The following is a 15,697-nucleotide window of genomic DNA, read 5'->3' on the forward strand; positions in this document are numbered from 1 at the left end:
AAAAGAAAGGACTGTCATTTATCTCCTTGATTCATATTTCTAATTAGCAAGCAAACCATCTAGGAATAGGACAGAGATTAAGTCTGGAGTAAATTATGAGAGCAGCATGTAATGAAATACACAGGACATATTTAAAGGGGAATTTTAAAAGCCCGACACGTGCATTAATTAGTGGATGCACGAATATGTTGGGCTCGCACGCATCAAGTGGATTTTAAAAGCCGCCCTGATACACGTATAAATGCTATGGCGTGCACATCTTAGAAGTTTTCAAAAAGGGGTGGGGCATGGGTGTGGCCTGGGCAGGGCATGGGTGTTTCGGGGCATGAAGTTGAAATGTGCACGTAAATACTTACATGCTCTGGCGCACGCCAATGCCCCCTGTCTCATATCTTTACTTCTGCTATGGATGCCGTGTAAATTATAAAATATAGATAGGCAGATCAGCGGGGTTTTTAGGGTCAGGGATTATTGGGGGGCGTGAGGGCTATTAAACTATGGGGGGGTTTGGAAGACCTGTCTGTTAACTGGGTAAACTGGGGACAAACTGGTAAAAGCAGAAATGGCGTCTGCATATTCCCCTTTTAAAATCCCTCGATTTACATGGTAGAAGCGGCATTTGTGCACACTTGCACATGCCCATTTAAAATTTGGCACAAATGTGTGCACGGCCAGGCTATTTCATAATTTACATGCGTGTACACAATAGAGATGTGATTCAGCTGAACCTTTTGGTTTGGCCTTCGTTATCGGCCCGCCATGGAAAATTTTGTTTTCCTGCAGTTCGGGCCAATTTTATTTTGGCTTCCCCCGAAACAAAGTCTGAAACCGCCCCAACCCTTCAAATTTAATTTACAATGGGGGGGTTGTAAAAAAAAAAAATATATACGTGTCCCGGGGCTTGTGCGCGTCGCCGAGCCTATGCAAGATAGGCTCGGCGCGCGCAGGGGGAGGTTTTCGGGGGTTGCGCGCATATCTTACGCTCACAACCCTTTGAAAATCTACCCCTATGTCTGACATCATTGTTCGTTATTTTGTGGGGAAGGATAATACGGAATGGATGATTGGGCCTGATGGCCTGGAAAGTTTTTTTGGCTATATAACCAGCTATATTTTGAATATAACCAGTTAAAGTGATCTGTTTACATATGCCTGAGTAATTTTGTACCTAGCCAGCTATATTCAAATATAGCAGGTTAGATTTAAAGGTTTCCAGGTCACAAAACCCAGTATTATTGAATATAGATCTCTATGGATGGGGTTAACATAAAAAGCCTTTATTATGAAAGAAATGTATTCAAAATGCAGTATACATAAGTTATAGTATTCACATGCAGGTAGGTATCTATATCACATGTAAACATTTCTACCTCCTTATTGTATTTATGGTGAAATAAGGTGGTATATAAGCTTAATCATAGAATAAAATATAATTTTCTTTTATTATTATACAGAGGACAATTTTCAGTAAGCTAGCAAGGGTCAAGGTATTTGGCTACTTTTATATCAACAAACCTTGTAGTTAATTTTCAGATCTATATGATAAATTAAATTGAATGCACTACTCACCAGAGTCAGGAATCATCACCTTGTCAATTAGATGAATGACCCCATTGCTGGTCACAATATCCTTGCGTTTAACCATCTTGACACCATTCACTGTTAAACTGTCACCATCACAGCCAATCTCAACTGTATTTCCTTCCAAAGTATCATAAATAGCACCACCCATAATGGCCTCAGAACACTGGACAGAGTCGAGAATGTGGAACTTCATGAGAGCTATGGAGATTAAAAAAAAAAAAAAAAAAAAGGAATTAAAACAAACTAAATTCATTTCATATTTTTTTGACCTGCTAATTTCCTTCTTCTCCTTTATTCTTCCATCTCAAGTAGAAATGAGGCTGGGAACTGGCACCATGAGCCATCATCCAAAGCTATCCAGGGCATTTTACTTCTGTTTTATTTCCCCTCTCCTACCCTTTTGCCGGAGATCATGCAATGCTCTCCCTTTGGAAAATACAATCATGGTCCTGGAATGGCTGCTAGATGTTTCTGTTGAGCAATGGTTGAAGTTTTCATCAGCCCTGGCTGGCCCAGAAAGCAGAATCCTGGTCTGGGTATTGAACTCAGGTCGGTGCATGGCACTATTCCTGAACCACTGTGCCAGCCCTATGGTTCAATGCTTTGAAATAACTAAAAAGCATAAATTATTCCTCTGACATGCTGCCTATTTTTGCCCTATGAAGGCAGTCCTGTCCTTTGCAAACATGCATGTTGAGGCTTCAGCTGATCTGAGTGCCCTCAGAGTGAGGTCATTGTAGTGACAATACGAAAAGGATGAATACCACAGCTGGAAGAATATTGTATAAAACCCCTACAACCATGTGCTTCAGAAGCAGTAAGTCAGAAAGAGAAGAATTCCAAGATCTGGAGTCCTGTGGTGTGTTGGGATCATCTCTTCACAGAGAAGATTCAGGATAGAGGTGATCGTGCTCAAAGGATGTGGCTGGGACCTATGGAAAGTTTGGTCAGGCCTCATTTGAGAGGAAGGATTATGGGAAAAAGGAATTCATGGGACTGGAGAGTGGATGTCCAAAGGTGCCTGACAAGAAACAGAGTCTTTGGAGATCCAAAGTAAAAGAGGAATCCATCAGAGATGTGGATAAATGTCCTGCCAGAGGAGAGGTATCCTGCCTAGGAAAATGCAGAGTCATAGGCTGATCTCACAAAAATCATCTCAAGGCTCCAGAGAGAGAGAAAGAGAAAGAGAGAGAGAGGAACCTTGGAAAAGAAAACTTCCATCACCCAAAAGGTACTAGAAGGGCCCATAGCAGAAGAGAACCTGCCCTTAAGAGCTTACCTGTTTGGGAAAGGGTATGAGAAGGTGAGGAGAGACTGAATTTGGATTGTTGCTATCTTTCGGACTTTGTATTGCGCTGTTGTACTATTTAGTAGTGTACTGTTTTTTAACTTGTGCTCCTGATATCAGATTTAGTAAAGAATTTATTTTCTGAACATCCACAAGAGTAAAGCATGGTTTGTGGTGTGCTTGAAACTGGTGTGCAGAAGATCCCCAGAGAGGTACAAACCCTAATGACTTTGAAAAGCAAGACTTTTTCCCCCTGTGCAGTAACCCCGGGATGTCATGGGACTTGCATGGTCTGCCGTTATCCCTATGTGCCCCCCATCTAGAAGAAATGACCGGGATAGGGGCTACATTTCCTTTTTTTTTTTTTTTTTTTTTTAGAATTGTTTAGATGCAAAACAGTTGTCCTAATTTTGACTGCCTAAATATTTCTGAAGCACCCATTGCTAAAATAATCAGGAAATATTATCTATGTTGCAAAAAAAAACTTCATGCAAATACAGATAACATATGAATAATGCGAAGGCAGCAGCTTGGGAAGCAGGAGCCAAAAGGGATGGAGCTAGTGCATGCTGCCCAGGTAGCTCCCCATGCTGCTGCTTCTGCCCTCTGGAATGGCCCCCGGGTTTCAAACCACCCAAATAGCCATCCCTAGGAGTCTCGACCTGCTCCTCGAGGTCCGCGCTGTCGTTGGGACCTTCCCCCATTCTGTCCCTCTGCCTTTCTGCCCTCCCATTGCTGGCCTCCTGGAAAAATAGGTCAGTAATGGGAAATAAGATCGGAATTTATTCGGGATACTGACATGTGTGATTAATTCATACATTTTCGATAAGTTTGCGGGTTACGCTTATAAAGTTGGAAATTATTGAGACAGCGATGCCAAGATCTTCTGTGATACCGACAATGCGTCGTTAATTTGCATATATTTTGTACAGTAAGATCTGCAATATTGGGACATTGAGAGCATTACACATTTATAGAAAATATTCTTTTTATTATTTTATGTATGAATATGGAGGGGTGTGAGTGATGGATGTTATTGTATGACTGAGGGTGGGTTTTCATAGGGTTTTTAGAATGTAAAATTCTTTTTGTAAAAATTCTTTTTGTAATATGACAATTGTAAAATTCTGTTTGCAATATGGCGATTGTGCGTTTCATTTTAACATTGGTGGTTATGTCATTATAAAATAATTGCATATTAGTATTGTGAATAGTTATATATTGTGGATTAAAAAGCATTTTTTGAATACATTTTGAACTTTCATATATATAGTTATCTCTATAGTTAAGTTATTGGTATCAAATTTGTATGTTTTTTTTCTGTATGTGAATATCAAGAAATATCTACTCAGAACTTTGACATACTATACAAGTATTCCATATATATAAACTTAGAAAATAAGCATTGCCTTTAAGAACAGAAATACATCTAAGGTTAGTTTCAGTTGGTTCCAAACAACTGAATATAAGCTACAGAGGGTTAAACCAAAATAAAGAATTATTGGTCAAATCACTGATCAGCCTATTTTCGGCTTCTGAGCCTGCAGTGTGTCAGTAGTGTTACTGAACCTCCCAGCCAGACAGAGGCAGTTAAGCTTGTGAGAATCCATCTTGCTGAAATTATTTAACTATGTGAAGAGAAGGAAAAAGTCTTTGACCTTTTGTTTAGTTAAGATCAAATGTAAAGTCTAAGTTGTGCTAAGAACAGTTTCTTCTAAGGCTTTTGGCTGAGATTCAGAGCCTTTACATAAGGGAGTTAAGATCTTGTCCCTCAACCACTTTGGGGACACAGTTACATTTTAACCATGGCAAAACCAGGAGAATTAAACCTCCTGGTGAAAAAAACCAAAATTGCTTCTGAAGTCTGACTTCTAGTATGAAAAATATTTGAGGGAGATAAGAAAATATGAATTGGATGGAATTAGATCTGAAAAATTATTTAAACTATAATAAAGACTCTATCTACTTAAGAATTTTTATCAGAGTGTTTGTTTTGGTTCTGAGTCCCAGGATGTAAGCCTAAGAAGTATCTTCTGCAATCAAAGTGTTTGTTGAATATACAGTAACAGGTGAATTTTAAAAGCCCTACCAGTGCCAAAGCTGGGAGATATGCAAGTATCTTTGGCCGGCGCTTGCCATAGGTATTTTAAGAAGCGCTCGAGCATGTGTGTATCTCTCAGTATGCGCACAAATGGGAAAGGTAAAAAAAGAAGCTGGGTATGGGCAGGGTCTCGGCAGTACATGGGCGGTTCGGGTCAGTAACCTGAAATGTGCGTGTAAGTATTTATGCGCACAAGCGCATGCCTGGGTCCCCTACCACCTAACTTTACGTCTGCTATGGATTGCGTGTAAGTAATGAAACAAAAAAAAATGAAGCTAGTTAGCGGGGTTTTAACGGTTGGGGCTAAAAGGGTTAAAAGGAGGCATATTAACTATGGGGTTAGGAAGATCTAGCCTTTACCTGGGCCAACTGGGAATAGACTGGAGAAACTGGTTATTGCGTCGGCGTGCGTATTTGATCAAATACTTCCACTCACACAGTAGAGCTGACATTTGAGCGCACATGCAGGAGTCCATATAAAATTGCACATCCATGTACGCACGTACGGCTAATTATATATCATGCACGCATATACGCACATATGTTGTAAAATGGCCGTATCCATTAGTGCATGTACTGTTCTTAGAAACATATGACACTATTTCCTAATCTATTTATTTTAAAAACATATATTCTGCCTTTCTCAACAGCCATTGCACAAAGGCAGGTTACAATTGTAATATAAACACTAATTCATATTGAGACAACATAAAGTGACAAGACATAACCCAGCAGCACTTTAGAACCCTTACATGAAACATGAAAAATCTTATAAAGTATTCCAATAATAACTGATACAATGAAAGAAGATTGCCGCCTGAAAACATTCTTCTCATGGAATTTATTTATAAACTCTTATCTGAGATACTACTGGAGAGATGATTTCCAGACTTCCTTCTTGTAATGCTGTTTATCTTGAATCATTTGATAGCTACTAAGTTTTATGTTGAAATACAAAAAAACAACCCCTGGGGCATTGCTTCAGTGGTAATGTACAATGCCTCTAGTGATTAAATTGTCTTTTCTTAAAGAGGACTGATATTTTTGTATTTAATCCATGGGTAGAAGACTTTAGAAAGTCGTAACTTCTGTTTTAAGAAGTGGCATGCACATTTGAATGCGTTTTGATGAGATTTTCATTATGCATAAGAATGCATAAGAACAATTTTTAAAAGACAGTGAATTGCAGCACTTTTGCCCTGTGAGGCATGTACCCCAGTTGTTCGCTAAGCATTTGGTCCAGTGATTGTCAATCCAATCTGGCTCACAACACACACCAAACCAGTCAGGTTTCAGGATATCCACAATGAATATGTGTTATATGCACTGGCTCCATTATATGCAAATCTATTCATGCCTACTCATTGTGGATACCCTGAAAGCCTGACTGGCTAGGTGTGCTCCAAGGACTGGATTAAGAACCCTTATCTAGTTTATATTCTTACATAACTATTATATGTGCATGCAAATTAAAAGAAATCTAACTATTCCTTTCTTTGCTATGTAGTTGAGTGAGTGGTACTGCTCTCTAAAGATAAGCTCCTTCGAAATCTGTATTCAAAAAGATTTGTTTGGGTAACTTTTGTGTTACCCATACTAACCCCAGAGATTTAAATTCCCACCCCTCTAACCAGATGCATTACTCAGGTAAAATGTATTTCATGAGTAAAATTTATGCATCCAAAAGAGAGGGTGCAGGGCATTCTGGGAATGTTTCTGGGAGGGCCCAGGTTTTCAGTTAACTTAACTGAATAACTCAGATATTCAGAGTTATGTGAGTAAGCTGTTTGGATATCTTTAGTCATGCCAAGACACAGTCCTTAACTTGCCCAGGTAAACTTACATGGATGACTTTGGGATTTGTCTGGGTATATTTAGCAATGTGATGTAAGTTACCTGGATAAGTTTGTCTGGAAAACTTGCTGGGACAGCCCATATCTCAATATGGAAAAATGTGTTTGTATTCTTTGGTAATACTGAACATGACCTACTATGCAATTTATATATCTAAGGGAGTATATATTTTTCTAGTGGTTACACAATAACCATTAACGTTTCTATGACTTTATCCTTTTGTACCTAAACGTAGTCAAATGATTAGTTAATTCTAAGTAATAATAATAATAATAATGACAATATCACTTTTCCTCCTTTTCCTTTTCTTGTGTCATGCAATCCAGGTGCTGAAAATATATCTCCATACCTAAGGTTGGTGCAGAGGTTTTAATGGAATTATTTAGTCTGAGTCTGACAACTTTGGCTAAGGATGTGTTTAGACGTCAGGCCTTTAGTGGACTCAGGGTTCTCAAACTGTCACACATCACATGACTATAATAACAGTGAGAATGGAAGAAGTAAAAACTAGGTGTGCAGGATTTATGGGGAGGGAGTTCCCATCCTGGGCCATGTTTTGGGAAAGCATAAATGTCTCTCAAAACATGCTTTTCAGATATACAGACAAAAAAGGATATAAATAACAGAGACAAAGAGATAGAGAGTCTCCCTTTCCTAGTTCCTCTCTTCCCAACTCCCTCACCACCCACAACGCAACTCTCCCCCCCCCCCCCCCCGATCCCTAGAACTTTCAGAAGCAAAAGAGATGTGCTGCTTCCCTGGGTGCTATGTAACATCTTTAAGGGAGGTATTGCACTGGACTACTATTCTTGTAGCTATTATTGCTTTGCAATTGTTATCATTGCTATATCTTTGAATAAATTATTCTGAATCTCTGCTGCACTGCTTTTTTAAGCATAACCAAGCATATAATAAAACACTGCTATCCTGAAGTCCATAGGTGTGTTGACTCAGAGGGCTTATTCAGGCTGTGAATGTGGTGTGTTGTGTTTTTAGGTAATGGGTCCTATCATGGGATAAGATTCTGCAGGATACTGGCCTTATGCCTGGGAATGGCAGGTCCCATCCAGGGTGGGAAGTACCTGGGGGATACTAGCTTTGTGTTTTGGAGTAATGGATATGTGTGTGTGTGTGTGTGTGTGTGTGTGTGTGTGTGTGTATCCACATACACATAGTGAACCTGCAAAAGAGAGGCAAACAAGAGTAGAAGTTATACCCCTGAAAATGTCTCTGCTTCTCTATCTGCCAGCATAACCATTTGTATTGTTATTAATAAACTTAAGAGTATATTGTCCCCTGTACCCTACCACTACCTCAGTTTAAGACTTGTCACTGCTAAAATTTGTACACTTATGGTTAGGTCAGTGCCAGTATGTGTGCTTCTATGTGCTAAACTGTAAAGTATATTCAAATCTAGCATGGATGAAAATATTTGAAATACATTTATTGTTGTTATAATGCCTTAGTACAATTTGCAATATTATTAAAATACCTTCAGAGGCTGTTTTGTCACCCATGATTCTTTCTAGAACTCCTCGGGGAAGGTTTTCAAATGCATCATTAGTAGGTGCAAAGAGTGTGTAATGACCAGGTTTTCCAAGAGTATCCAATACATCTGACGTAATGGCTGCAGCCTAGCAAATACAGCAAGTCTACGGGTCAGAGGCAATAGTAGCATACACATTTTTTAAAGTAAAAAAGCTTCTTGAAATTTGATATAAAAAATACTGTTTTCAATAAATGAATTATGAAAAAATATATCAGATAATTGATTATGCAATTTTTTATGCTATTATTTGTTTTGAAATTAGATTTCTTTTTGTCAGATACAATTAAAACATAAAAAAAATAATAGTTGAGTGCCATGCATGCATCTTTGAGCAGATAATAGGCATATATGACTGAAATGAATTTTCTAATATGGTGCAGCCTTGGAGAAAGATACAGAACTATCGGGGTACATTTTCAATAAGGTCTAATTGCAAAAGTACGTTCATACTTTTAAACATGCATAAAATATGCTGATTTTCCCTTGTGCATGGTTCCTGCATACTTGGTTTTTTAATATCAGTTTATTATGCAACTAAAAGTATATGCATACCCTTACACATTTCAGAACAATGGCATACTTGTTTACAGCATATGTACAAAGTGCATATTTTTTTGAAAATAGAGTGTATATGTGGAGTTTCCAAACATACCTCTGAAATGCGCCTATGTGGTCAAAAATATGTGTTATAAAAGTACTTTCAGGTGGCTATAATATGGTTGACTTAAGAGATTTTGTTCTATTTTTACCTGTGTTAAAATCAGCTTTGAACATTTTGCACAATATTTAAAGATATGGAATGTGTTAAAGTTCAATATTTGACAATTCTATGCTAATGTAATGTTCATAATAGAGTTCTCATAGAATATCAGGGAATTTATAAAAGCAGAACACGTGCCTGTCCACATATTCATCAGGCAGCCTCCTAGCCCTACCAATCCAATACCTGTCTACAACTTCAGAGTAGAAATAATAGTCCACATTTATATTGATAATTATAACACCATTGGTTTATGAATTGATGTGTTTCATAGAAGATTCTACCATTTTTGACCACTATGAGCAGCAAACAAACCACAAACTAATATGTTGAAACAAGGAAGGAATTCAATGAGTAGGGTTCTCTATGGTCATAGCCCAGTCTATATTTTTTAAGCTTGGCTAGACATAGACCATGCCACGTAGAAATCAGCTGTCATAGAGCCTGGTGAACCCCTCTAATCCCTTTAGCATCTTATCATTGCTTTGGGGAATCCGTTTCAATATTAAGTGAACTACCACTCCAATTGCTAGACCTAGCCTTAGAAAGTTGTGAAACGATATCTAACAAAGGTCATAAGATAGAAGGATTAACAAGAGAGTGAGAGTCCTGGTTTCAATAAAACCTGTTTCATAGGGATGAGCTATTATATATTCCCTCATTGCCGCTTCAAACTTTACCTCTTAAGTTTAAATTTCTGTTGAAGCTGCCTTCCTTGCCAGTGACCAAAAGTCCAGTTCATCAAAGCTAATGTTGAATGCCAAGGCATGCTGATGAAGCCTTCAACCTCTTCTGCTTATTGATCAGAAGACAGGCCCAGGAGTTAAGAAAAGTACAGAAGCCTAATTTTGTTGCATGGAACATTCATAACTAGGAGTGTTTTTGAGGAGGAGAGAAGTGTCATGCAAATAGAAATTTAATATGGCCGGTAAACTGTATATACTGCAGTCTGCATATTCTACAAACTGTAAAGTTGTTTGCCTGCAAGTCCTGAGATGGTATTACCAAATTTTTACAGAAAAAGTTTGTTAAACTAATTGAGTCTTGTATATTCAGTAAAATAGTTTTGAAATGTATTTTAATATTATTAAGGAAACCACCATTGAGGCATTTTAAACTACTCTGTGGAAAGTTATGACCCATGACGTGGCTGTTAACACACTTTAAAGTTAGCAGAGATAGGGAGATGAAGCAGTATGTAAGGAACAATTTTTGAGCATAAACAGAATAGAAATAGAAAAGAAGGCACTAGATGGGCTCTCTCCAGATTGGAAGGCCAGAAGTCTCTAAATATGCCTTAATTTTAATATAAATTTTTCAAATCCAGAGACCTACATAAAAGTATGCAGCAAACATAAAGTTTTACTTACTCTAAGAGATGACAAATCATCTTCAGATTCAATAAAATCTTGGATGGTATTACCAAAACCCGTAAGAACACGGTCAACAACATGAACTACACCATTTGTTGCAATTTGATTGCCATGGATGATTCTGGCACAGTTGACAGTAACAACCTATAAATTAAAATATGTTGGAGTAAAATAAGAAATGGTGATTTCATCAGTAAAATCCACTTTTATACAGTAATTACTGAATACCTTCTCGCACAACTAGTTTCCAAAGATAGGAAAATATTGATCACACATTAGAATAGATTTTTTCATTTAGAGTGTTCTTAAAACAAATCTGCATATTGGGGCGGATTTTAAAAGGAGCGCGAATAGCCTACTTTTGTTTGCGCTCCAGGCGCAAACAAAAGTACGCTGGATTTTAGTAGATACGCGCGGAGCCGCGCGTATCTGCTAAAAACCTGGATCGGCGCGCGCAAGGCTATGGATTTTGTATAGCCGGCACGCGCCGAGCCGCGCAGCCTACCCCCGTTCCCTCCGAGGCCGCTCCGAAATCGGAGCGGCCTCGGAGGGAACTTTCCTTTGCCCTCCCCTCACCTTCCCCTCCCTTCCCCTACCTAACCCACCCGCCCGGCCCTGTCTAAACCCCCCCCTTACCTTTGTCGGGGGATTTACGCCTCCCGGAGGGAGGCGTAAATCCCCGCGCGCCAGCGGGCCTCTTGCGCGCCGGGCTGCGACCTGGGGGCGGGTACGGAGGGCGCGGCCATGGCCCCGGACCGCCCCGGGCCGTAGCCACGCCCCGTACCCGCCCCCAAAACGCTGCCGACACGCCCCCGAAACGCCGCGACGACCGGGCCCGCCCCCGACACGCCCCCGACACGCCCCCCTAGGAGAACCCCGGGACTTACACGAGTCCCGGGGCTCTGCGCGCGCCGGTAGGCCTATGTAAAATAGGCTTCCCGGCGCGCAGGGCCCTGCTCGCCTAAATCCGCCCGGTTTTGGGCGGATTTAGGCGAGCAGGGCTCTGAAAATCCGCCCCATTATATATATATACGCATGATCCATTTTACAAGAGCATTAAAGGACACAAATAGCCTATACCCATCAAGAAGTATTAGTATAGCAAATTAAATTATTGTGGAGTGTTCTATTACCTGTGGCTGAAATTTGAATGCAATTGGATGAACAGTTCAAAAGTTATAAAGCAAGGGACACAATTACTGTAGCAGGATAGTCATACACACACATACACACACACACACACACACACACACACACACACACACACGCTGATCTTATAAGGATGGTTTCCCTGTAGGCAACCAAGTTAATATAATGTCATGAATGTATGTATGTGAGCTGTTTAAAATAGAGTATTTCAAACAAAGCACTATGATCTCCTTTATATATTAAATTATACATGATTAAAGAGTTTAAAGTGTACTTGTTATATAATTTTAAGACTGGCAAAAATTGATTACACAGTCTAGAACAGCGATCCCCTAAGTAAGGCCAAGGCCTTGAGGTGGCCTTTGGCTGAATTTTATCCAGCTCCTGAAATATCTCTGTAAAGTTACCCAATTTGAAGAGGGAGTTTGTAGTTCAGTCCTGATTGCTGATAACCCCATTCTGATACATTATGGAACCTGCAGAATTGATTTCAATGGGTAGAATCAGAGACTACAAATCCCACACCACTTTGGGATATAAGTTCAAAACCAGGAATGGCCAAAACATCTGTTTCCTGAAAGTGGGTAACATGGCAGTTCTGCTGGCAACAATAGCAGGAGCTTGATCCAGCCTACAGCAGCAACAACAGAATATTCTTAATCTGGCCTTCAGTACCAATGGTAGGAGTGCATTCTACTGCTATTCCCAGCTCAGATACTGGAAGTTGACTGTGCAAGTAGCACCATGTCAGAGTGGCGAGGGTAGGATATGTCAGTGCGAGGCCTCCATTAATTTGCTGTGTTCATCCTAGCATTACTGGTGGAGCCACTTAGGCCGAAGACAAGAAGAAGGGCTGCAGCACAGCCATAAGGAATTTTTGGCTTCTGTGAAAACAGGTGCAGGCCACGGGGAGGAAGGTATTAGTGGTACCAAGCCATGGGTTCTCTAAGGCTTCCAAGAAAAACCAAGTAAGGATGGTGGTTCCTGGAGCTCTCAGCCATGCTGTCATCTGTTTGGAGCTGTGGGGGACGGGACAAGGACATCATCCCGTAAGAATGAAGGCTATGGAAGGGCAGAGTACACCTCATTATCATAACCTAGATACCAAGTCTGAGTGCCTCTCCCAGGAGAGAAAGAAAAAGATGGGTAGTAGGGAAACAAAAGCAAGAAAGCTCTGATTGGCTCGGGTCTGGCAGTAGACGGAGGATGGCTGAGACTGCTTAGTTTGGGCTGGGGGCTGGCAAATATCCAAATACCCAACCTTCACTACTCAACTTTCATCTACCCCTTCTGCTTCCTCATGAAATTTTTACTCTGACCCATTCTAACTTCTGCTTCTCCAGAGAATTCTTCCTCTCCTTATTTCCCCAGACCCACTCCCTCTTTCTTTTCCTTCTCCCTTCCCCTTTTCTTCAAGGCATAATTCATTTTGTTGTAAATTTTATGTTAAGATTAGCTACCCAGGTAGCTATATATCGTTTTATGTATTTTTATTTTCTAATCTATTTTATTTCGTTGATTTTATATTTCTTTGTAAACCGTTTTGATAACATTTTATTTTTAAAAACGGTATATAAATACTTTTAAATAAATAAAAAATAAATAAAGGAATAGGGGAAGGATTGTGCTGGGTGGGGGAAAGATACTGCTGGCATTGGTCTGTAGAGAGGAATCATGTATGCAAGGGTCAGACTTGGGAGTTGGGAACAAGGGTCTGGGGTCCACATGAGGAGAGGTAGAAGATAGTGCTGGGGTCAGCTTGGGGAGAGAGAGAGTACTGAACTTCTCTAATCTGACATATCTTCTTTTGAATTTAAAATGTGTGTCAGCTAAATTTAAGAACTGATGATTCACTGTTATATTGTATCCTTTCAACCCATTGTGTAGTGATGGACACTGTTACAGTGTTCAAAAATTATGCTTCATGAAATATAAACTAAATGTATTGTTATCTCCAACATTCTGGGCCTTATTAAAACAAAATGGGTAAATCTGTTTGGGTAAAAAAGTTATTGTTGGTAATTCAAATACAATTTTTAATCTTACGTTAAAGAAATCTGAAAAGTCAAAATGGAAGGCATAGCATATAGAAAGCATGAATAATGCAGGTAGGAAACATACCCCATTAGGATAGTGGTTGATCAGTAGATCCTGATTATTATACATGGATTTAAGGGTTATCCCATTTTTAAGATCCTTTGTCAGCATTCGCTTGTTTACCATATGATAATGGAGAGCATTCAACAGTTCAATGTTTACATTGCTTAGCAATCCAGAACGAATTTCCTGGAAAAGAATATTGAGTTATTGGAAATATATATCATCCATAATCTTCATTTTCTAAAAATGTCAGTATCTATCTCTTTTTTATATATTTAAAAGAAATATTTATAAACCACAGGTCCAAAATCCTTGCTCCCTGAGGAATATTGATATAAAAAAGAATTAGTTTTATGGTCATTTAATTCAAAAAAATAATAAGCATAATAATATATATGGTCTTCTTATGTTTATAGGACTGATGCAATGCCAGCTAATATCACATATATAAGCTGAATGTCTCTTATGTCCATTTTTATGTATTTTTTAGATGTTTTTTTAATTACAAATAAAATATTTCCACTTAACTTGGAAGCAATTGATACACCTGAACCCTGGGCTTTCAAATATGAGCACAATGTGCCATATAACTAAAGCAGTACTTAGCTTGTATATCCAGTGTAAGAACAAGCCCAACATGGAGCCATGTTTCGAATGTTTAGAACTTTGTTTCGTCTTAATGCTGCTCTCTTAGAGCAGCATTAAGACTTTACAAAGCCCCCTGAGACAGACTACATTTGAAACAGGGCTCCATGTCAAGGTTATTCTTAAGCTGGATATACAAGCTAAGTACTGCTTTAGTTATACGGGACATTGCACTCATTTTTTAACGCCCAGGTGTATCAAATTGCTTACCAGTTAAGTGGAAATAGTTTATTTGCAATTAAAAAAACCATCTACAAAAATACATAAAAATGGACATAAGAGACATTCAGCTTATATATGTAATATTAGCTGGTGTTACATCTGTCCTACAAACATAAGAAGACGGTATATATAATTATGCTCATTATTTTTTTGAATTAAATGACCAGAAAATGATAAGGGACCTTTTGCACGTGAAAAGTCCCTTATCGCGTGCGATACCAGGATTGGGGTGGAGTCGGGGCGGAGTCAGCCCCGGAAGAGAAGGAGTCGGGGCATCACCGGGGCCCACTCTGCGCCGAAGCCGCGGACAGCGAAAAGGTAAGTGCCTTTTCGCGGCAGCTTTCACTCCCAATAGCTACACCTCCTATGGTGGCGCTATTGGGTGTGAAACCGGCAGCGATCGCACTGCGACGGTGCGATCGCTGCCGGCTAGCGCAGCCCCCCCCCATTTCGGCCCCCCGCCCCTCATCTTCTAAAGTATCGTAGGCCTGCGATACTTTAGAAAATGAGGCCCTTAGTATCAGATTTAATAAATACCATACAATCTTTAGTAAATCCAGTGATCAAACAGGATTAATGTAAATGTGTTAATGCCACTGGTAACATTTTGGTATTACTGCTGTAGGTAATGTGTCAGCGTCACTAGCTGCAGTAATTTGATCTTCCCCCAAGCCCATCAAGTGACAACTGAGGTAACCTAACGCTCCCACCCATCCCTTGAATGGTAATCAAGGTGGCTTCCATGGACTTCCAGAACCCCACCCCCTTGAATAACAACCAAGGTGCACCTTTTGGACTTTAACCCTCACCATCACATAGTCCGAGAAACTCAAAGGTTCCTCATCCTTCAACTCCCTTCCCTCTAGCCAAATATTCCCCTCTGGTCCTTCACCCTTGAGCTGGATACCACCTATGCCATCATCTGCTGTCCAAATGTTGAAGATGGAGGAAGGAAAGAACAGAACTGCTGCTTCCTGCCCCCACCAACTCCCCCATGCAAAATAATGCCGGACAACTTCATGCAGAAAGGTTTCAGGTAGTCACACTCTGTCACTGACAGCTCAAATGTATC

The 15,697-nt window shown here is 39.8% G+C and overlaps 1 protein-coding gene across 2 annotated transcripts in view; it reads right to left on the reverse strand.

Annotated features, from left to right (window-relative positions):
• POSTN (periostin) overlaps positions 1 to 15,697 on the reverse strand; it is a 164,940-nt gene that overhangs the window by 93,666 nt on the left and 55,577 nt on the right. For both annotated transcript variants that reach the window (XM_029602743.1, XM_029602744.1), the window contains exons 5-8: positions 13,780 to 13,944; positions 10,507 to 10,653; positions 8,320 to 8,461; positions 1,570 to 1,782 (exon numbers count right to left, since the gene is read on the reverse strand). In XM_029602743.1, coding sequence (XP_029458603.1) covers positions 1,570 to 1,782; positions 8,320 to 8,461; positions 10,507 to 10,653; positions 13,780 to 13,944 — 667 coding nt within the window. The remainder of the gene's footprint in view (positions 1 to 1,569; positions 1,783 to 8,319; positions 8,462 to 10,506; positions 10,654 to 13,779; positions 13,945 to 15,697) is intronic.

Source organism: Rhinatrema bivittatum, chromosome 5, assembly GCF_901001135.1.
Source record: "Rhinatrema bivittatum chromosome 5, aRhiBiv1.1, whole genome shotgun sequence".
In the NCBI taxonomy this organism is placed as follows: domain Eukaryota; kingdom Metazoa; phylum Chordata; class Amphibia; order Gymnophiona; family Rhinatrematidae; genus Rhinatrema; species Rhinatrema bivittatum.